General features: G+C 38.1%; 1 protein-coding gene across 2 annotated transcripts in view; it reads left to right on the plus strand.

The window, feature by feature from the left end:
* The window catches only part of EPM2A (EPM2A glucan phosphatase, laforin), a 42,961-nt gene that overhangs the window by 15,340 nt on the left and 2,863 nt on the right, over positions 1-24,758 (plus strand). For both annotated transcript variants that reach the window (XM_039569228.1, XM_010399333.4), the window contains exons 2-3: positions 3,293-3,467; positions 24,116-24,357. In XM_039569228.1, coding sequence (XP_039425162.1) covers positions 3,293-3,467; positions 24,116-24,357 — 417 coding nt within the window. The remainder of the gene's footprint in view (positions 1-3,292; positions 3,468-24,115; positions 24,358-24,758) is intronic.

Here is a 24,758-nt window from a genome sequence, read left to right on the forward strand (position 1 = left end):
CATGGTGGGTACCTGAGTACAAGGAAACACGAGGCTGGGAGTAGTAAAAAAGCCAGAGATCCTGAGACCATGGTTCAAAACTGCCAGGGTGAAGTGAGGGCTGGCGACTCTGGGGACTGCAGGGACACCCCACGGGACTGGCAGTCAGGAACAGACAGCCTGGGGGCATGAGGGCAGCCCACGCCCTGAGCATTGGGTGGGGACAGGCTGAGGCTGGGACAGGACATGTGCCCCTGGGCATGTGGGGGTTAGGATCAGAGACAGCCTTATGATGGCAGGACATGGCCACGGTGATGTGCATTGCTACACACAGTTGTTGGAGGGTAGAATGGGGAAGGCAAGATATGGTGTTTGTGGTTGTATTTTGCTGAATGCATGAAGTCAGTTAAATGTCATAAACATCCATAGATTTTGTTGTGCTGTTGTATGTGTTGATTTATGCTGTTGTCTTCTCATATTATTTAAAAGTGGTAAGAATATATAAACAATTGGAAATGTGAAATAAAAATATAGTGATAAGATTTGCAGCTTCTGAAACTATGTACTGATCTTGCTTACCTTATTTATAATCAAAATAGTCAAAAACTATATGATGCATAATTGTTCAGCAGTGTGAAAGAGAAGATAGTTTTCTGCCTAGTATTTTTATTTTGGTAAATAGTAATATTTCACAATTATGATAAAATGGGCTGCATGTCATTTGGAAATAAGGAGATGGTTTGGGCTTTCCTCTTAAATGTTATTCTTACTCTATAATCATTGCATTAATATAGCTCCCAAAATGCTCTTGTTCTAGCAAATTTCCGTAACTGTGGTGCTTGAAAACTGGTCATGCATTTACGTGCAATGTGAAATTGAAGATACTCCTTTGGGCATGATTTTGCTCAGAAATGTTTTAACATCATTAATAATGTATAAGTGTAACAGGCTTAAGCAAGCCATAGACTAGGTCACTTCTGATCTGCACAATAATAATTCCTACATGGCAATTAGTATTACAATAAGTATGTAAAAATGGTGGTGAGGGGTGAATATACGTGTACTTTATTTTTGGAAGCTAGATAACCTTTTGATTGATGACATAACCCATGTCAATTCAAGTTGTTTACTCTGGCATGGTATTACAAACCAGTTTTCAGACTAAAGCTCACACTACTGCTCTAAGAGAAGAAAAGGAGGTAATGAATATTAGTGGAAAATCGTAAGAAAAAGAGTCTTAAACTAGGCCGTTTAAGGTAGTTGTGATCGTTCACCATTGCAATTGTGATCGTCTCTCTGTGGGTCACCTTGAGCAACTTCTACTGTGTATGAACAGACTCTTGAAGTGTGACGTGCATTTGGAGACAACAAAGTGAGTGTTTATTGGTCAGCAAACATTAGAGACAGATAGGGTTTAATGAACTCTTTGGCTAGATATCCCTATGTGTCTGGTCTGCAACAGGAATCTGAAGAGTCTTTGCTGGCCAGGCAGCTGTGAATTGTCAAGAATGAGACTAGTCTTGATGTTAATTAAAAATTAACAACTGTTTTATCAGAAGAATAATTTTGAAAAAATTAATTAAAGCTAAAATAATTCGGTCTGGGAAAATCCACTAGTAAGGAAAGCCAAGTAAAAATCCCAAAACCCGGGTCCACAGCGATTAGAGACCTTTAGGCCTAACTGGCACAAGGCCCCAGTGCAGGAAGCCTGCAACGCTGGGTTAACTTTGGCTAGTCCAAAGTTAGATAATTAAAATGGTCTCTCTGGGAGATAGAGGCCTGAGTCACCAGCATTGGGCTTCACCCACAGCTAATCTGAGGCAAAAAGCAAGCTCCCGTGCTGTGCACTGAGTTTTATGGTGTCCATGCTCCGCCCAGGTCTGCCCACAATCCAGCCCCCATGGTCTGGAGCGATTGGTGGAGTCTTGAAGTGAGGTCATCTGATCCTGCCAATGGCTGGCTGTCGTCTGGGGTAAAGTTTAGGGATGATGTCACTTGCTTGAAAGGCGGGAAAATGTCCTCGTTGAAATTCATGTTGCCGTGGAGCTGAGTTGCTGGTTAATGGACAGGAGACTAAAAATAGCTTTTGACAGTTAAAAGTCTGCTCTTGGAGCTGGGCCTGGAAAATTGTAGATCTTAAGGAAATTAACAAAAGCATTAAACTGAACTACAAACACTTCAAAAAAACTCCAACTTTTAAAACAGAACAATCAACAAACATTTTAAGGAACTTTTTAAACAGAACTATAAACACTTTAAGGAACTTTTAAAACATACTAATTAACTTGGATAACTTGGGTATGTGCAGGAAACAATACATTTGTAAGGTTAAAGCTTAAGGAAGGGATTAAACTTATTTTATTAATTATTATAAATATTTTATTAACAGGGATTTTTAACTAGGAACTGTGTGATTAAGTGATTCTGAGAATTAACTCAGTAACTTTAACAGTTTGATGGGCAGTTTTAGTATGTAAAGACTTAATTTGGCAATTGAAACACTTAATATGCAAAATGTAAAACTAGGACATTTAACATCTTATCATGCAAAATCAGGGCACTTAACATGCAAAGGCCAATTTGGTGGATTTCATATATAACAAATGAAATGGAAGAGGGCCACCCTTCTTTGCTCCTTTAAAAAAGTCTCCATTGTTTCTAGGTTGCTGTCTGCCACCTGCTTTGGGCATTGATGCCTTTCCACATTGTTGTTTTCCTCTTGAATCCTTAAGCTGGTAGCAAATCCTGTGTCACCAGTCCTAACTCTCTTTTGGTTTTACCTTTCTGATCATGCATTGCTGTCCTCTGAACTTTCTCTGAGGTCTTTCCCATATCTTGGCAACTTCCTTAGAAGTCAGCCTGAACCAAGGTGAGGCTGCCGTGGCATGTCTGAGCCACAGGAAGATTGACCCCCTAGAGAGAGGTCACAGAGCCAGAACGTTAAACATTGAGGTCACATACTATGAGACATCAAATGAGGAACTTAAATGACATTAATTATTCCTTAAATTTTAAGTGATTCAGGAGTCTTTAATATTGGGGGGGGGGGGGGGGGGGGGCTAAGATAAATAACTAAATTAAAAAACATTTCTAATAATGATATGCAAAATTTTATTTTAATGCTGAACATTTGCTTTGTGGCAGTGCTTCTGTTGCCACTATTTCAGTTGTTAATAATGTGTTACGAGAAATGCAGTTTGAAGAGGCAGGAAACACTACTCCAGGCCTTGGAGGCTCAGTTCAAATCTCCCAGCAATTTTTTTTAAAGACTATCCAGATACACAGCCTGCAATTGTCCTTTCTTCTGTTCTAGGTAGTGGGCCCCATCATGATCGAAGTTGTGTTTACAACCACAGTGACATAGTAGATGGAGTTTACTGCCTCCCGATAGCACACTGGATTGAAGTCTCTGGACATACTGATGAGATGAAGCACACAACTGATTTCTATTTTAATATTGCAGGACATCAAGCTATCCATTACTCCAGGTAAAAGAAATGTGCAGAGCTTGGCTGGTGTCAAATGTTACAAACAGAAAATCTAAACTGGCATGTCAGAAAACTGCATTTGAAGTAGTGAATGCTTGTTTGTGTGTAACAGTAAACTTTAACAAAGATTCAGCACCTCTTTGCAATTAGATGTCAGTTTAGCAGATCCTAAGTTCAAGGATACCTGTACCCTGTAGTGGTGTGTTATGTTGCATCATATCTGAAAAAGTTTTGTGGCAATTTATGGACAGTCATTTTCAAATGCTTGTCTATATACACAAGTAAAATTGCAAATATGTTATGTGTTTGGTTTGGGATGATTTTACTGAAGAATGTGTCCTGGGAAACAAAAAGAATATATTCCAGCACCAGAACTTAAGGGTGATATGTTGTCGCTCATGTGTGGCAGCAACTGCAATTAGTGACAGCCGCTGTAGATGACTTCTGCTTCTGGACACGTATTTAACAAAATACTAAAACTTAGACAAGTCTTAAAATGTTAGTATTCCGTAGTGTTCACTTGAGTCCACTGTCCCACCAGTGAATCATCCTGGCTTGAACTAGGAGACAGTAAAGATCAAGGAGAGCACCCACCCTTTAGGGCTACAGATGTATTGCAGGCTGTGTTTAGAGCAGCAGCCTGAGCACTGGTGGTTAACAAAGTGGCACTGAGGAAGGTGGGATCCTTTGTAGCTTTTTTCCCCTTCTGCAGTCAATGGATACAGCCACAGGTTTGTAGATTGATAATAGTTGTGTGAATGCTGACAGTCCCGATATGCCACATGCATTACAGAGCAGTTAGTTATCCCAAAGGGATATGTATTTTTTTAAGAAATCACACCACCTTGTACTTTCATTAGGCCTTAGCATTGCTTTGTGTCAATTTCTCCAGACCACTGTATCAGCTACCCCAACCTCACCATCTTGTCTCTTCTTTGTACTCTTTGTCTCCACCCTCTCACAGGGTGAGGGAAGGAGAATTCTCTCTTCACTAGACTTGCAGCGTGTGAGGGAAAGATTTCTTCCCCTTGATATATTTTGGAATAGCATGGACTCATAAACACTGGCAGGCATATGTAGGTATTTGTGGGACCTTTTCCCTGAGACCCCCTTAAGTAATATACTGTGCCTGATAGACTGTAGTGTTATGTGGATCTTAAACATCTGTTTCCAACATCCTATCAGAGTAAAGATCGTGTTTATTCCAAAGCACAGATTTGTCAATCCCAAATAATCTTTGCTTGGCAGAGAAATTTTTTGAGAAAGAACAGCTGTCAGAAAGTGAATATCTAAGTACCGAAGGCTAACTTATCTTCCTTTCCAGAGGCAGCAGTGATCCATTTAATACTGCCTTATCTGCATGACTATGTGTTTCAAAGATTAGGTAAAAAGCTGCAGATTCTGCTAGAGAATATTTGAAGAAAATTTTCTGAGCTGTGTAGTCTTTTGCAGATGAGGATCTTCTCCTTCATTCCATTCTCATACACATGTACCTTCATTGAAAGGCAACCTTATATTTACATCTCAGTAATTCTTATCTCATTTCTTTGAGCTATATTAAGTAAGCATACTCTGTAACAGTCCTGTCACATAATTACTTCTAATACTTTGAAGATATGCAGCCTTAAATGTTTTCTTAATTATTAACAGTTGGGGGCAGATTCACCATTCTGCTGGTTATAATAAAGCAGCCCAAAAATACTAGCTATTTTAGATTCTTTTTTTGTTGTTGTTGGCAGAGCAGCTGAAGTGAGCTGATGGAAATGCCTTTATTTTGCTATGGATTTATTGATTCAGAGGAGTACTACGAATATTAATCGAATAAAAAATAAAAAAACCCCATGTGTATATACCCCCAATCCTCCCCAAAGCAAAAAAAACCAAAACAAAACAAAACAAAAAAACGAAACAAACCAAAAAAACCAACCAAACCCAAAAATCTCAACCAAAAAAAACCCAAACAAGAAAACCCCAAACAGAAGCAAAAAGCCAGTCTCTCTGCCTGTACAGTTAAATCTCAGCATATGATCAGATCATGGTTTTCCAGCTATGATTACATTTTTCCATGCTGTAGTGAAGGCAGCAGTGCTGCGGGGAGCGTAATGACCACAAATTCTGAGTCCTGTCACCACTTGCAGGATTTTTACAGAGTGGTGGAGGCTGGAAAGAAGTGATTTATCAATGAAAACTTTTGATGTGAGCCTCTCTTCTGTTGCTTCACTTAATAGGGTTGCCATGTGTGAATGAATGAGAAAGGAAGGTTCTCCTCTGTCAAAGGGGCTTCCCATATGAGCCCTGGGACTGATTTTACTTGTCGTCTGTTGAATCACAATTAGAAACAGTTCCTCTGAGCTTTGCTGCCATCTTGCTTCTTCATAAAACATGAGCTTCTGCTTTAAATGGGCTGCTGCAGGATGAAAATGGCCTGCTTCTGGCTGGGGCTAAAACCAATTTTGCATTATGCTGAGGCTGATGACAATGCTCTGAGGAAGCAGATTTTTCTTATTTGATAGAGATGTATCACTCATAAGTCAGTGAACTTACATTTAAACTTATATTTAGAGAACTCATTTTGTGTCGGTCATTCAGGTAGGAGAGTATAAAATGCGGTTTTTAAGCACAGCAGGATTTGGACTAATTTCTTGTAAATGTCAAATGGAGCTTTCCTACAGCTAGAATCACGAGTGATACCTCTGTGGCATTAATATTCACTTGGTTTCAACATGTAATAACACCTGTAACCAAAATCTGACTCAGAAAAAAAAATAACAGTCAGTTTCTCTTTTGTGTTAAATATTACTGCAGTAAGATGGCTTCAAATTGCAGGAGAGTTCACTTAGGATGCAGTAATTTTCTAAAGTAAATTAGAGTTATTGTAATCTCCTCTGGGAGAAGATGACTTCAGAAAATTTGTGAATCTGGGCCATATTATCTCTGTTTCAGTTCCATCTGTGAAAGGTGGAAGTTCCTAATTTGTGGATGTAGTATACCTTATTATTTATATAAAAACATCTGCATTTCTCAGAAGAAAGGCATTACATAAGAGCAAGAGAGGGAGTGACACCTGAAATTACAAAATCCTTAAATAATATGTTGAAGACAGTGATGCTTGATGGCAGAATTAGGTGATATGGAAATGAATATGTCTGATAGGAAAAGCCATCTAGTTAGTTTCCTATTTTCAGATTGATTTTAGGTGTGTGCTTTGTGTGAATCATATTTCTCAAATCTGACAAAGGAAAGTAATTTTTACATGCTTTGCATATAAAATGCAGATAAACTGGGATCTGTAAGTGAATTCCTTAGACAACAATGATAGCTAATCTGTAACTGAGGTATTGTATGGCTGCTAAACATTTTGGAGGAAAATACACAATTAGCAATCCACAATCAGGGGAATCACTACATGAGAGTAGGCATGGGTTCTGACGACAATTTTTTGAGGTACAGGTTTCTTTAGTAGCTTTTTTGCATTATATATATATATGTAGGCCATCAAATACTAATATTTCATGTTCATGTTTATGGAGTGATTGGGAAGTTGACAAACATGTTGCTCTCATCAGTGTTTATGTCCCTAATTTTTTTCTCTAAGACTTAAGGTAACGGTAAAAGAACATTGAGTCCCATGCTTGGAAATACTATTTTTGTTTCTCAATGATCGCAAATGAAACACAATTTATGATGTGGTATTTACAAATGCTTTGTGGCTTGTTGGTAAGAAAGTTTCCTTCAACACTGCCAGTAATATTGGTTATAACCTAAGTTAGGTGTTAAGTGGGAATGATCAGGAGAGTCACATAAAATGTGTGTTCCTGCTTTGTACTAAATGTTCATGAAGACAGGTGAGTGAATGAAGAATAATCCAAAATGGACAAAATGGAGATGCTTCTTGTTTACCTTTTGGAGGCAGTAGAGCAGTATTTTGCTGATGGAGCACAGAATTTCTTCCTATGGAAAAAATGAGCATTTACTTGATTGATATGCATTTTTAATTGGGGTGGAAAACAAGAACCTGGTTGAGTATATTTGGTTCAGTATGAAATTAGAATTACCTTTGAAAAAAGTACAAGAGAGAGCACCTTTTTTTTTTTTTTTAGTCTTTAATTTCTCTGACTGGTTGTAATTCATTCACAAAATAAAATACCTTTCTGTTTTAAATATAATTCTGAACTAATTTTTTTATTACTGAATTATAAAAGAGGTTTTAAAGAGTAAGCTGTCACAAAAACCCCCTAGAGTGCAGTGACCTATGCTACTGTAATAGAAAGCTGCACTGATATTTTGTGCCTACATTATCAATTAAGAGGTGATGATGTCTACAGAGATTACCATAGTTAACATTAAAAGCTGAGCTAGCTGTCCCCTGTGCCTAAAGAATGCTTGTGATATTAGAGAAAAGAATAAGAAATAATGAGCTCTGGAACAAAATTCATTGATTGTCTTCTAGTGAAATAGTCCTGATCAAAAGGACTTAACATCAATAAGAGTTCAGCCTTTGATTTCAGTACTTGAGGCTCTAACTGTAAAGTTATCTGGTCGTTTTATACATTAAGTAATGAAAATATTCTAATGCACATTTTTGGTATGTTTATCCCATAAACTAGGATATCTGACTACTCCTTTGAATATTGTTTTATTGTACTGAGCTATAGTCTGAAACTAATCTAAATTAGAACCATTGTTTACTTACCAGTGGGAATCACCTTTTATAGAATGATTTAAAGGTTAATTCTACTTTTTGTCCTTTGTGAATCTTAATTTTTTTTCTATATCACCCCTCACTGGAGCTGTGAAATGCTTTTACTAGCCACTGTTGTGAAGAAAATGGGTTTCAAATCAGTGTAAGAAGTGACATTTAGGCAATTTTTTATTTAAGTTCTTGAAAATTAAGAGGGAGTGTGAGGAAATAGGAGCAAGAGTGAGAAGAAAAATTATGAGGCTAGAATTCAATCAGTTTTTAGTCCTTATTTGTTTTCATTTATTTGATTTGAGTGATCTCTATATTGGGTAACAAATGCATTTTTCTTCCACATTTGTTGTCCATCCAAACCAAAAGCTTCTCCTTTTGTCAACTCCCCACACTGTGCCCTACATAACAAAGGCTAAAACCAGGAAAAATGATTCTATTTTTCCAAGTTTTGTGATCTTGCATGGGCAGGATGGCACCCAGCTGGGATAGCCCAAGCCACGCTATTGATGAGTTAACTACAAATCCCAGTCTTGTGAAATGTGAACTGAAATAGAGTTAGGATATGCCAGCAGTGCAGTCACATGCCGTGAAGTTGAATACTGTGGATGAACTAGATGGCAGGAACTCGTTTTTCCATTATTTTGTTTTTCTGAGTATTAGCAAATAGCTTTTGCCAGCACAGCTCTGGCTCTCTTGCTGTGACCTACGGCCTGAGCACCCAAAAGGAGCTTGACATGGAAGCTCCTGGATGTCACTCATTTCTAATGGCATTACTTGTAAGTGCCATAGTAGCAAGCAAAATCTACCTTCAGAAAGGGTGATTTTGCCAGAAGAAAAAAGTCAAAGAGCTTCTAGATTGAAGATTTTTGCATGACTGTCATCAGTGTTTGAATTCCCAGTATTACTTCTACCTACGGTGACTGGTCTGTTAAACCTGATGAATGGCTATTAGCCAGCAGGCTGCCAGGTTTGTTGCCTCCTGCAGTGGCTGAGGGACACAAATTATTGGCTAGACTTTGGGATGAAGTTGAAGTGTCTCATGAATGGTACATTACCTGTGTGAATAAGCTACAGGGGATCTTAGCATGGTGTCTGGTTAGTCTTGTGCGTTTTTTCCTGGAGGTTTTTTTCTGTATTTTTCTTTACCATTCTGCCATTCATATGTGGTTTTTGCAATGGGTGTTTGATTGAGAATTTTTTACTTAGAAGGATGATTGTTCAGGAATGAGTATTTTATTAATAAAATGGCAGCAAGCAGAAACTGGCTGTTGGTGAGAGGACGAGGCCTTTAGTCAATTGGCTGGTAATGGATGATATTTACTTAAAACCACTGTTACTCTATAAAACCGATCTTTTCATAGGTGTGCCTCTGCACAAAATGATTTCCTTACTTCTAAAGAAAAACTTATAGTTCTGTGTCATTCTGGGAGAAAAAAAGAGAAAGAAGATTGGGAACCCTCCATGGAAAAACCTGGAGGAGTAAACGTAGTTCTGTTTTTCTCTGTGGGATATAACAGAAAAATGTTGATAGTCCAGTAAGTATGAATTTGATGTGGGGATCACTGTTAGGGAGCAGAAACTATTGTTCCTTCTAATTTCTCTGTGTGTTTTACTGTGTCTCCCTGCCGCTTGTCCATATTTCTTCTGGAGGTTTTCAGCCCTTTTTCCTGCCTCTTTACTCTTTAACAGTCAGGCTGTCAGCGAGGAAGTAAAGTTCTGTCTCCATTGGAAAGCAATTTGCTGGTGTTGCTGGCTGTGAATGAAATTGACTGAGATTGTGAAATCCTGGGCAATTTAGCTCACAGCTGGGATGACGAGGAAGGGGTAGCATCACTCTCTCACTGAAGATGATGTTCCAGTTGTCTTGCAGATATTTATTTCCTCCCAGCTTTTACATGCATTTATTAGGTGCCGGGTAATTGCTGGCATTTCTTAATACAGTTTATCTAAAGATAGCAGAACTCTTTTTGAAAAGCAGAGACTGTGTATTCATCCTTATTGCTATTTAGTTTACCCAGGAGGGAGTGAATTCAGATTTCTAGTTGTTGTTGGAAAAACTTCATTAATGCAACTCCGTAAGTTACACCTGGTGAACCTGTTTAACCAGGGATGTGTGTTTGCAGAGTAAACCCACTCTGCCTGCCCTTCTTGTGATTTTTTTGCAGGCACAGCTCCTAGGGCAGGTTGGCCCAATCGGCCTGAGGCTGACTCTTCAAAAAAAGAAGTCTCAGAACAAGAGGGTTTTTAGTCCCCAAATGTGAAAAGTGACACCATCAGATGTTTTATTACCACCAGCTGGTTTGGTGTTTGCTTACTTGTTCAGTGTATACTATATTTCTGAAAGAGGTGACCTGAAAGTCAAAAAAATATGAAATAAACAACTGCATAGTTACTTCAAATGAAATGGGAAAAACATTAGAGATACTTCATTTGAAACAGTAGCAAGCTGAAGCTATTAAGTTATGAATTCTACCTCCATCTTCAATAATTTTTGTAAATGCTGAGAGATATAAATGCTAGTTTTCATGCTTAAATGCTCTACATATTTACAAGATAATTTAAAAAATGCACCTGCATATGAAAATATGGAGAGTCCTACTTAAAGGATAAAAAATTATTTATTAGAAAGGAAACTGGAATATAGCTCTAGTTCTTTGGAGTGTGTCTCAGAAACATAAGTATTTTATTTCCCAAGAGTAAATAGAGATTATCAAATTGTTGCTGTATTTTCCTATACATAATTTTCTCTCTGTAAGAAAAAAAAAAAACAAAGAAATGAACTGCATTTGTCTTCCCAGGGAACATATTAAGAGGCTGAACTGAAAATCTCTTGTTCCCTCCTTTAATGCTTGTACTTTGGGAAATTTAATTTCAGGGAGTCAGGTACATAATTCCTGCTGTTGTTCAGAAGTTTAATGTGTGTCCTTCCATGAACTGTGATAAAAATTGAGTCAAATGTCATAGACATTGCCAAGCTTTAAGAAATGTGGATTTCTTCTTTATTGGTTCAGTAGACAGCAGGCTTTATAAGTTTAAATGAAATGTCTTTTTTCTTTGATGTGAAAACCTAGTAATAGAATATATGATTTTAAGCATCAAGAAGAGGATAAAGAGGAAATATGCATTTCAGTTTTAATACAGACACAAGAAAATGTAGAATATATATAAAATAAATAATGAAATAGGTGCTTATTTTGTCCCTTTCTTCCCTTTCCTTCCCTCCTCTCCCCTCCCATCTATCAGCTGTGGGTTAGCAGCAAGACTCTCCATGACTCCGTCATTTATTCCAGGGGCTGGATGCCGGGCAGTAGTACATGTGGGTGGGTGTTGGTGGGCTTCTAGAGCCTTTTCTTTTTTAATTATTATTTTTTAGTTTAACTAACTTCTCCAGGACTGCCGTTTAAAAACTCTCCAGAACGGTTATATCCAGTGCCTTTATTTTCTCATGGTGATGATCTGATAAGGAGGATATGCAGCTTCCCTAATAAAATAATTTCTCTAATGTTCCTTCTTTCTGTGGTCCAGCTGCCAGCCATGTGCAGACCAGTCCTAAAGAGTGTTAAATATTGCTTTCACTGCAGAAGAATTTCTCAGCTTCCTTGTAATAATGAGTTGCTTCAATCTGGTGAGATAAAAAGAGGAAAAAGCTTCTCAAATATATCTGTAGTCTTGGTAATAAGGCTGTCCAGTATGTTTAACAAATTTACAAAGTCAAGCTTCAGCTGATAATGTAAACTCATTTAAACAAACTTTAGTAACTGTAGATCACTTTAATATATTTGTTCAAATGCTTGGAATTTTGATTTCCAAGCAGATGTGATGATACTGCTAGGAAAAGAAAGAAATCGGAAAGAAAAAAAAAGACATTTTTAAAAAACCAGAGAACCCCTGGTAATTCTTGTCAATCTTTGAGCTCCAATAAAAACTGCAGCACTGATTGTTCATAAATTTAACTCTCATGATTTTTTCCCCTTTTGTCATCCAAGACTTTTTCAAGAGATTCCACTATACTTTGTAGTTTTGAATTAAAAAGACATACATAGGTTCTTCTGGGACCTCTCAGTAGCTCCATTACCATCCCAGCCTCAACCTTTGTTGTTGGCTACTTATCCACCATGGTTATTAATCTTATGTTTAGAATCTAGTAACCAGGTACGTTAGCTAAAATGAAGTTTTCTGACAGTTTTGTTATGGTAGCACTATACAGCTGTCGTTCCTTTGATTTGACTTTGCTGTGAGAACACCTTATTTTAAATATTTATGTAGCTGACTGTGGTGAGGCATTAATTCCATTTTTCTCCATATTTTTAAGATGTTGTCCCCCAGCCTGTGCTTCTCTAGTATGTATCTGTCCCTCTTTAAAATTCAAATAAATGAACTGTTATGGTTTTAGAAATCCTGGATAAATTGGAATGAACATGGATACAGAGCTCATCAAGGCTGTTTTCAAATGGTACCACAAGGGATGAATGTGCATCTTCCTCTGACTGTTGGAGTTCTGAGAGATTCCATTAGTTTGTACATGTGCTTATGGTGCCCTGTGGATCCCAAGGCCACCTAGCAATAATCTGTGCTTTGCAATTATGTAATTTTCATGAATACATACTTGTTTCTGAAGCTTTGAAATGTATTTCCATTGGATCTGAAATGCTACATTTTCAAAAGTGGATTTATTTTTTACTGTTTTTGCAGTCTAGGTTCCTAAGCAGCTGGTAATAGGTAAACTCTGAAAGAAGACAAAATATATTTTTGCCAGTGATTCCCGAATCTTCTCGGTCACTAACTTAGAGTTCATTTGTAGCAGTTTAAGTGAATTTTGTTGAGATGCTTTAACTTACAGGTGCCAGCAGTGGCATCATTCCCATTGCTAAGCATTAATGTTAGAAATTCTCATTCCTAATGCCAAGAGATTCATGGCTTATTGCAATCTGGCTGAGTTTAGCAGCCTGTTGTTCTTGTGTTTCCGGGTATTTGTTCTTATTCAAAACAAATGGGAATGTTGGCATTCTAACAGAGACATATGTAGGAAGTAACCATTGGCAACCGCGGTTGCATGAGACAAGATTCTATAATTGGAGCATTTAGGCATTAATACTCACGAGCCAATGGAGGAGTCCTTTCCAGGTTGTTCAGTACAAGCCTTGGAACCTGATTCTCTTCTCAGGCTGTATTTTTGTAATTGGCATACTGTCTGCTTTCAGAGAATGTTTATAAAATGAAGGTACAAGAGGAGTCATTTCTTACAGAGGCAAACCTTGCTTTCTGCTGTATACAGTGTGCTCCTTAGGCATCAGGTGAAACCTTGTATATGAGTTTGGAAATAAATTCTGGCTAAGTCCTGTAAGTCTGGATCTGGACACCGTGTCCCACAAGGCATTGGTGTGCTTGTGAATAATTTCTTTCTTATCTTCACAGTAGAAATATGTAGAGAAATATGACATAAAATATTTCACTTTGAATACAGGGAGGATAAAATTTAATCTTCCACATTTTAGTTTTGGCTATGTACATAAAGTCTTGTGTGACCATGTTATTTTAGATCATATCTAGAGTAGAGACAAAATAGATTATAAAAATTTATAAGAGATAAATTAATTGGCTTTAAGCTTCTTAATGGAATGAAGTGAAAAAGAGGGGAGAAGAGTTTATGTTGTGCGTCTTTTCATTGTTTAGATTTGAATGTACTGCAAGGTTGATAACAGCAATTCCACTGAACTTACTGGAGTATGTGAGCTTAGTTTAGAGACAAAATTAGATAAATTTGATCCATTATTTTGTCTGGAGAACAAACATGCAATGAATGAGTGCATTTTCCATGGGATGTATAGCTTTTATGCCACTGGAGTTGAAGCAAGATAAATTGGCTTGAAAGGAGCTCTGTGCTACCATAGTTTGACTACTTCTGGTGCCTGGGATAGACAGCATAGTTTAATGAGGACTAAGAAAGAGTATCTATTAATATTTGTAAAAGACATTTGGGAATTGGTACAAAGGGAGAAGAAGAAATATTGAAATTGAACTTGTTTTAAGATCAAATGGATATTAATTGCTTCTCAATGAATTTGGAGTGTAAATTAGAACAAGGTTTCTGTCATCAAAGGAATGATGTCTGAATTCCAGCATGACCTTTCAAATAGGGCAGGAAGGACAAGGAACCTAAATTATTTCAAGATGGAGCTTGATAAATGGATATAGGTAGTGATTCCAGAAATTGAAATTAAAGTTTATGATTATAGTATCATAGATCATAGGCTCAAAGAGACCTCAGAAAGTATTCAGTCCATTTCCTTGCCCCAACTTAATCTCAATTACATTTGAATCATTTCAGGTTTATCCAGCCTGATCTAAAATATGATCTCATCTTAGTGATGAGGCTCTATAGGCCTGTTACTCTTCCGTTCAATTACCTCACTATTCCAACCATTAAAAAGCTTTACTAACCTCAATTTAAGTCTTCCTAGTGCAATTTAAGTTAATTTCTTCTTGTTCTCTTTACAGAAGACTTGGAGAACAAATTAGTATCCTGCCTCTCTATAGCCCTTTCATATATGCTTGGAAACTCCTTTTTTCCCAGAATCGCAGAGTGGTTGACTTTGGAATATTTCAGTTTGTTCATTCTGATATTAGGCCTTGGATCTTTCACTCTTTTCTCTGAAAACTTGTCTTCTAGAACTCTGATTATTCTGGCACTCTCTGCTGGGCTTTCCAGGTGTTTCTCTTCCTTTGTTCTATTTCTCCTGATGATGGTCCAGTATTGGTAAGTACTGAATACAATAGAAGGATTATTTTGTGACTTTCAAGCATAGTGCTACGGCTTAGCCAAGTATTATTGTCATTTTTGCAGTGTGGAATGTGGTTTACTTCCCAGTTGTCTAGGTGTTTTCATCAAGTAAGTTCCCTGCTGTGGCAGGGTATAGGATGTTAGGAATGTGCTCAATCTCTGCATCTGTCCTTGTGAAATGTTTTTTGTGAGTTTCTTCTAATAAAGCTCTTATGCTCCTTCTAAGGGAATGTTTGGGATTGCTATGGAAGGGGAAAATGGGCCATAAAGAGAAAATTTTGTGGATCTGTCTAGACTGAACTATTATGTGACTGACTAATTCTTCTCACGTGGATCTTTTTATCCTGTATCCCTGGTAAATTCAAAGCTGTGCTGTGCTTAGGCATTAGGATGGTTGCTCAGTGCCTCATAACCTGAAGAGTGTTCCATGGCGCCTGCTGAAAGAGCAGTTTGGTGGATAAAGTGAGGACGATCAAGCCCTTTTGTACCATCAAGCTGCTGCTATGGAAGTCTTTTCCTGAGACAGCAGAACCTGAGGGCAGTGTACCACTGGAACTACTTTGTAGCTGAATGTCTGGGTAATACTGTATTTCAGTTACAGGTTTGATATTATACCTGCTTTACTTGTAGCACATTGTCAGCTTGAGGTCAAACCTTAATGGCTTATTTGCTTATGGCAATCAGCAAACGAGGTAGTTTTATGCCACAGAGTTGTGAACATGGACTAAATAAGATACTATTAAGCATAAGACTTAGAATTCAGGGGCTTGAGAAACTTTGCATATTGCTCAGCTGACAAAGTGTTGTTCTAAAGTGATAAAAGCAGGTGTTTCTTTTTACATTCCAAGTCTGCTCCCATGTGAGAGGCTAGATAAGTAGTTCAAATTACATCTAAGAAGAAAATTTGCCAGACTTGAATTGCTTTTCATCAGAGTGCCAAATAAGAAGAAGTAAAAAAACACCTTGAAACTACATTGTAGTCTGCTTAATTCTCCTTGTTTAAAGCCCTGAGGTAGAATTCTTAACTTCAAAATAAACAGCACTCTTTCAGTGGTAAAGCAGAACAAATTCATAAGCAATGGCTTGTGCTCCTTCTACGTTTGACATTTAGGTAAGAGCAGTTTTTTGTTCAAGAGTATAAATAGTTTCTACAAGGCCTGCAGCTGTGTTGTTTCAGTAGGATATAGTTTTATCATTAATCAGTGCTTTTCTTTGATGGCTTCTGCTAAGGTTATGGCCATTTACTCCATCTTTCTTGATAAGAGTGATCTTATTAAGCCCGATTATTCTATCTTGGAGTTAGACCACGGCATCACCAAACCTTGCTCTCCTGCTCTGGCTACTACTGCTTGACTCTGCTGGGAAATCGAGTGCATCCAACTGTTCCCAGTCAGTCCTGCTTAAGTCAGGTCTCTTATCATGAAGGGTCCATCAGTTTGTCTTCTGCAAGGAGACTTTATCAGTAAGTCAATAGGAGAAGGGATTAAGACCACAGCCATTACCCTTGTGCTCTATGCAATATGCAATGAAATGTCAGTGTCATACCCCTCAATTCTACCTTATTATTTCATTGGTAAGGGGGCATTTTGCTGAGAGATTCTTCTGTCCTTTGTTTAAGCAGACTATAGTGAAACCAGAATTCTTGTACAAGACCAAACCAGGGACTCCTCTGTTTTGATATCTGCCTATGTTGTCTGTATTTTGGAAGAAGACACAAGACTAAAAAAATTATTTTAAAATGTTGCCATTTATCTCATATCTTGGTAGTTGCTTTATAGGTGAAACAATATGGAATTTGATATTCTTTACCTCTTTTATGTAGATAAAGCCAGTTGATTTGCCCATTCCATAAATTTTATCTTTAAGCAGGGGTCCAATTCCCTCTTAAGAACATTAAATTCTTAGTCTGCTCTAATATAAAAGTATTTTCACAAGAAATATCTGGAATCTTCTGTGTTTTGAATGTTTTCATTTTTCTGTATCTTTCTTGTTACAATAAAATATTAGTAGAAAGTTCAAAGTTTGAGTGCATAGAATAGGATCAGTGATTTTTAGACCATTACTATAAATTTTCTGTTACTTTCAGTTCACTTCTTGGTACAGGCTCAAATTACCACTTTGACCTCTTTATAAAGCAATGTTTTCACCAAGCATCACTACAAGCAGGTACTGTTTCCCTTTCTATTTGTATATAGTTATCTTAAAACACAGTGATGTGCATGTGAGATGATTTATTCCAAGACATATTGCTGAGGTGCATTCATTAGCTGTGAATCTCATCTGCTCCTTTGCTGCATTTAATTCGACACCACTGGCAATTGAAACTAATAATTCTGGTTTGGACAAACTTTTGTCTCTCCTTGAGTAGGTTCATCTGTTTGGAAAGATCTTAACTTGAAAGAAGAATTCCATGTTGAATGTAGGTCAGCAATGACATGCTGTAGAAGGACTGCCAGGGAACTATAAAGAGGGATAAAGCCTTTGAAGCACAAGAAGTAAGTAATCTTTGGTTCTTCTCAGAAATGTACTCTTTTCAGTACTGGGCATAACATATTCAAAAAGAGAGGGAGTCCAAAGGCAAACAAGAATGATCAGAGGCTTTGAATATGTGACAAGTGTGTGTGTATGTGTGAAGAATGCGAAGCTGTGTTGGATGGTGTTAGTAACTTAGAGATAAGTAAAAGGATTCTACAGAATGGAAGGAAATAATCTGTTCTTTGTGTCCATTGTGGAGACAAGAAGGTGTCTCTATGACCTGGGACTGCACTATTCATATTGGACAATAGAAATTTTTTTCTGAGGTGAGGATAGTAATCAGTGTGTTTTCTACATATCAAAGAATATTTGAACATGCTCAGATCTTCTACTGGAGAACAGAATTTGGTCATTTGAAAATCCTTCTCAGTTTGTGAATGCATTTCAGGGCATTAGACAACACTCTAAGTAATGTTTCTAGATTGCTCTGACGAAAGTACAGGAACCTCATCTGATTTCTAGCAAGTGCTCACTGTCACAGGTTCAGAGAAAAGAACAAGGAAGGCCTGGAAGAGAGGTTTCTAATTTGGTACTTGTCTCGGTCTTTGAGACAAAACTTCAGGAGGAAACACTCCGGAATGAGTGTTCCTCCCCTTCTTCTCCATCAATGAGACAAATGGGTCACAAGGAGTGAAAGTGGGAAAAAGAAACCAAACTGTTTATTAACACACGAACAAAACGGGGTAGAACAGGATTAAAAAACCCCTCAAAATACAACAAATTCCCGAAGAGGGAACAGACACACGGGCTCAGACCAGCTGGGGCCACCCCACAGGCTCCCCGGACCAGCGAGGAGGGAAGGGAGGCAGTGAGGCAAGGGGAAGGAAAAGGAAAAAAGAACAAGGAAAAAAGCCAAGAGAACCTTTTCCCAGCTAGCTGGAACCCAAAGGAAACCAAAAAGCAGCACAGCGCTCCCGGCGCGCTCCCTCCCGAGCCCTGCCCGGAGCCTGAAGCCCTTGGGCTGAACCGTTCAACCGCCCCCTCGGGCCCTGGCTCCGGCCCCGCCCCCGGGTCCATCCTAAAGGCACAGCGTCCTTGGGCAATGAGCGGGTGGGTAAGGAATAAAGCGGCTTCATAACATCACCCCAGGACAGTACGTCAGGGAAGGCACACATAGACCTCAGAATAAGCTGCTATATGTTGTTAGAAGGATGCCGCTAGCAAAAGAAGGAGTACATGCAGGATGATACTTCTGGGTCATCATAATCCAGTGGTATCACCATTTAAAGTGATGTGCCTTGTCTCAAGGCAGAGAATACAGAAAAGATGAAAGAACATCTCAGCTATAGCTGGTAGGATTTCCTATATTCTCATTTTTGCCCAAAGCAATACTTCTGGAAATCTCTTTTTTTTTGTGTCAAATGAGACAGGGAACAGACATCTGATCTTTGAACTAGTTTAAATTTGGCTGAAAGTTGAAAGTTTCTATGAAGCTTTTGGTTCAGACAGATCACAATTTTCCATTAAAAATCCACCTTATAAAAAAATTCTGAATGAGTTCCTACTTCAGTGCCATCAGGGGAGGAAATAGGAATGCAGTGTAATTTGAAACAGTCTCTAGTAGTTCAAGTGCTGCAAAAATCATCTGTAACTGAGTTGTACTTCAGGCCTATATTCCCTCTGGGTTGCTAGCTTGTAGTGGCACCAGGGTAAGAGCACTACATTGGTACAAAAAACCACTCTGTATGCCCAGAAGCAACACAAAATGCTGGGGGTAAATTGACTGAATTATACATGTTGCTCTTCTGGGAATGCAGAATAAGTTTTGCTGCAAGTTCCATGTAGCTGTGATTGCATGCTATACCTTAAGGAAATAAGAGTCTTGAGGGAGGACAGAGTCAGTTTAATCATTATTTTGTTTGTTGTTTCAGCTAAATTGCTCTGTTTTGTTATATATTAGGACTCATCCCCCTGTCATCAGATGCTTAACGGGATCTAAGAAAGTCTGGTGTAGACAAGTGAAATGCAAGCTTTAACACAGGCTACACCTTGACCTGGCACTGAGGGATGAATCAATCCATCACTTTTCATTTAAAATAATAGACTGGACCTTGGTCAAAAATATTAGTGGTACAAACAAATGGCATCATTGATAGATCACTCTGTTGCCAATAACCAATGACAAATACCCTACTATTTTTCCTTAGCTTGGCAAAGTCCTCTCTTTTGATTAAAGCTGGAAACTAGCAGGATAGAAGGACATCTAAAATACTGTACCTGATACTCTGATGAAATGTGTCCCTAAAGTGCCGAATCCTATCCTTTTCCATAAGAACTGTGACTCTTTAGAGGGTTGATTGACTTTAAGGTAGATTCTAAGATGCCTCCTCCTAGCACACTGATGATTGCTCAGATCTGGAAGCAGTACCTGAGTCATCCCAGCTTACAACTCAGCATTTTAAGGAAATTTGAATTTAACATCTGTCTCAAAGCATTATTAACAAAAGCAAGACAGGAGCTGCTGAAGAAGCAGAGTAGACACTGGTGTCATGGAGGAAGAGCTGACTGCCTGATGCAGTAACCTGGTGTCTTCCCCTAGGTCAGGTCACCCTCCCTGGGAATCAGATCCCTACAATTACAGTTGCTGGGCTGGTTTTGTACTGTACTAGGATTGAAAGGTACAGTGTGTCATGCTTTGTGAACCAGCCTGAAAATTAGTCTGCACCATTAGAAAAAAAGTTTTACAATGCTAATTTTTCATTGCCTCAGACTCATCTTCTCCTTAGGGATGGGAAGACGATTTGCATACGCATTGATTAAATGGAATGCGTTTATTATTTTGGATGCATTCACACTGAATTGTTATATTTTAATCCAGGCTGTGCAGGGTTCTGGGGGGAAGCCAGCAAATAGAATATATGTCTAGATCATTAAAAATAATTTAAGTGTGCTGGAAAAGAAGTGTACAAGTGATTGCAGGTGTTCTGTATTTATTCTGTGGTAATGATAAATAATGGTTGGTTTTCTCAGTTTATAAGTCAAAAGGCAGATTTTAAATATGTCAGCCTTCAGTCTGGGCTCTGTAAAGTAAATTGAGTAACATTTGTCTAACATTTAGTCCTTGTTGCCACAAACTCAAGCTTCTCACATTAATTCATCCATTTGACCCCTGGAAGTCCCCTTAATGTATCCATATTACTAGTGGAGAACTGAAGCGTAGGCCAGGCTGAAAGTAGTTGACAGAAAGTACCTATAAAGAAAGGGGTTGCAGACAATCAGCACGTCTTAATCTCAGAGTATTGCTGAATATTGTTGATGTTCAAATCACTCTAGGTGGTTTCTTCATTTATAAACTGTCTCTGACTGAATTGACCATGTCTTCTGGAGCCAGACATATTTTACTATCCTTAATGCAGAGAATTAAGATGTACAATGACAAAGTGCCATTTTTATATTAAAGCAGAATTCCAAGTAGAATTTTGCTAAAACACCATCCTGTTTTGATATTTGGGGAACATCAAAGGGGTTAATGGCTGAAAAGATTAAAGGTCTATTGATCACTAATAATTTCTAATGTTTTTTGAACTTAGGGATCATATAATCTGCTGCTGGAATACAACCACATGTGAGCTGGAAAGCAGTGGCTATCAGAGAGCTCAGAGCACTATAACATGACAGTTTAGAGGGGAAGGTAAAAGAGTTCTCTTTCCCATGTCAAATAGTCTTGTGGCTTAAGTCTAACTACCTACTGAAGTACAGTGGCAACTTAAGAAAGGCCACATTGGAAAGGAAATCTAAGTTATATTATTAAGAAAAGAGATGTAAAAATGAATTTACCACATTCCTGCTTGGTTCAATGTGTATGTTTTCCTGGTCCTCAGCATAAGGAAACCCTCAGTAGGGCTATCAAAAAAATCAATATATAAAATATAGCTGCTAAACTCTCCATTAGTCTCTGTACTTGCACATGTACAAACCCCTTTTATTCCTTCCTTCTGATGTCAGAAAAAGGTGAGGTATGAATTAGATAAATAGAAATATAGGTACTATGCAGTAGGATTATCCTAGAACTATTACATAAATTGGCTGATAGGACAGCTCTGAGTACTGTTTTCTGTGTGATAAAAGGGTGGTTAAGCCTTGTCCAGCAAGACCATTAATTACAGTTATTTGCAAGTGGGTAGATAAGGGGCTTGGAGACCAAGGTCAAGGCTACATCTTGATCCTCTCAAAGGCTAAACTTTAGGACCTGATCATAAAATTAGTTCACAAGAGTTGCTGCCTGTCCTAAATACATTTTTTAGGTCATTCTCTGAATGCTTCCACTAGTTTGGGTAATTACAGGGAAAGACAGTGGTAAAAACTTGGTAAACTCTTCAGATTGTTCAGTAAATGCAATTAGTGTTGTGCAATATAGGGGGTCTTGTCATGTACAAGACGTGTTAGGCTACAAGAATGAAATAAACAAATGGTCTGTATCGCAGGGGCTTGCAGATAATAGCACAGCTGTGATGTCTTCCCATTAAAAAATCATTGGGGGAAAAAGTTATAAAGCATTGGTTTATCAGTAAGCAAGAGTACTACCCAGAATTTTATTTCTCTCAGGAATGCTTTAGTCATTGTTAATTCGATCAAATCCTAGAAAACACACTTTTTTTCTCACATCAAGGTAATTCAGTGCATTAGATGTTTCACAGAGTATCAAGTGAATTACATATGTATGAGTCTTCAGGAAAGCCTTTGAAGGAAGGGTACTAATGTTCTTGTTCTTGAAATAATATCCTCTTAATTTGACAAGGTTTTAGTGAAATTGCCATTTTTCTTTCCTAGGAATGGAGTTTTGTGGGCATTGCTCATCTCCAGCCATTTGTCAGCATCTGCTAGGGCACTCTAACTCACATTTGCCACCTTGAAATGCTCTAATCATTGTGGCAGATTCCTGTGGTAGAATCCTGACAGCGGTCACTCGTTCAGATTGGGATGGGGGTTGCTGTGGGGCTGGCACGTGGGAAGGGAGCCAGTGAAGCAGTTGTTGCAGTGGACCTTCACGCATCCCTCAGATCAGTGAGAATGCTTGAGCTGGTTGTGTCGCATTTTGGGCAATTCTTGAACATGTATGTGAAACAACAACTAAGTCAAATCTTTTCAAGTGGTCTCACTTGGAAGATGGTTGAAATGGTTATTTGCTGTGTAATATATTTGTTTAAATTGGTCTCAGTTACCATATATTGAGATGAAGGGTGTTGTCCCACTGGAACAGGGGTTGTTAAGGCCGAAGACTGTGTCTTTGTGGCTGGTGTGCAACTCACCATGGATGCAGCTGACAAACGGGAAACAATAATAATTAATGCTTCCTGGATCTGAATTTTTCTTTTTGATAATATTTCAGTACTAATATAGCAGGATTTAATAATTACAGTCAATTACAGGTCTTAATTAAATGCCAGTAAGCACTTACTACTGTGATAGTGAAATGGAAATGGCTACCTGATAATTTAGGAGTGGTTTATAGGCTCCTGAAAAAACATAAAACTTTCCTTATTTGTTACTGAGGTTAAAATTGGGAAAGATCGTAAGACAGGCATGGCAGACATTTTATTTCTGAGGATCTTGCTTTTGCTATTTAATAGTGTTTGCTAAATTTGCAGTTAATAGTGTTACAGATTTGTTGCTGTTAATGTTTGCAAAGTTGTTAAATGTTACATGCAGGGATATTTTGTGTAGTTTGTGGATTGCACCTTCAAAATGGAAGTTTATGGAAGCAAAAGAAAAAGAAAGTAGATCACTAATAATTTGACCATCTAGATAATCCATTGTGGATACCACCAATTTAATTGCATGTGCATATTAAAACTCCTCATTTGAAAACAATCTTCTTAATATCCAGTTTATAATGTCAAAATCTGTTGAAGTATACAATAGTTTCATGATAATTAGCAATGGGAAAACCATAGAAGTCTTGAAGTTTGATTTAGATAAGCAACCTTATTTCTGGAACTTAGGCATCCTACATAAACCTCTTGTTTTCCTGAAAAATTTCTGACCCTTCAAGCCTTGAGGATAGCTAGACATATATTGTAATTCTGTATTTGATTCCCACTAGACTCCAAGAGATCAGAGGAAAATTAGAAGAAAATTACTCATTAATTTTTAAGTTTCATCACAGAAGGATAGATCAAATTGCTTTTTTTTTTTCCCTACTTCCCTCATTACGGTGGAAGCTAAAGAGTTGGAAGAGTTCTTTATGTTTGACCTATTACTAACGTAATTCAGATCTTGATCATGTGAATTCTTTCTTTTTTTTTTTTTTTTTTTGGTCTGTGTGCAAATTGCATGGATCTTCAGGGTTTTCTTTTTTAATCTATGATATTAGTAAGCTTCTACTGCAAGCTTAGTGATGAATGATGCCTTGGAGACCTGTGCTATCACTATGCTCTGAATTTTTTTCTCAGTTCATCTGGCTCTTTGTGGTAGGCTAGGAACTTGATCCACAGCATCAGACATCACCAACTCAACTGTAACAAAATAAGAACCTGTAATGAAACCAGAAGTTTCTTACTGCCTGACATGAAAAGGCTGTGCTTAGCAGTGTTTGTGTGATGATGTCGAGCAGGTTTGGAACTGGAACACCGATGTACTTGGCGGTTTCCTTGTTAAGATACTGTAATCAATCCCACTGCAGTGTTTTCTCCATGCTAGGATTCTGCCAAACATCTGGTTGGGAAGTTGCCCTCGGCAGCTGGAGCATGTGACCATCAAGCTGAAGCATGAGCTGGGTGTTACAGCTGTGATGAACTTCCAGACTGAATCTGACATTGTTCAAAATTCCTGGGGCTGCAACCGCTACCCAGAACCCATGAGCCCCGAAATCCTAATGAAACTGTATAAGGAAGAAGGCCTTGCCTATGTCTGGCTGCCAACTGCAGACATGAGTACTGAAGGTAATGCTCATGTCACTCTTGCAGTAAATTATAGCAAACACTTGGAGTTACTAATCTGTCACTTTCATGACAGTTTGGGGGGGGGGGGCTGTGGTTTCTGTGTACATTTTGCATTAAAATATAGCCGGCATACAAGGCATGATTTCTTTGTGTGCTGTCTTTAACAAATTATTCATATTTTCTTGTAGGCAGAGAGGCCATCTGAATTACTTTGTGTCTGGCAGTATTATGTGTGTCTGAGTTTAAAGCCATCTGACGTCAGTAACTGCTTGCCTGTTTTTGCTTTCAGCTTGAATTCAGCCTATATAAATATGCTGTGTAGGTGGAAGACTGCAAGTTTGCACAGCAGGGCAGCTTGCCACCCTAGCAAATTAAAAATGGAGCAACAGTGTTGTCTGTCT

Source organism: Corvus cornix, chromosome 3 (assembly GCF_000738735.6).
Source record: "Corvus cornix cornix isolate S_Up_H32 chromosome 3, ASM73873v5, whole genome shotgun sequence".
NCBI classification, from domain to species: domain Eukaryota; kingdom Metazoa; phylum Chordata; class Aves; order Passeriformes; family Corvidae; genus Corvus; species Corvus cornix.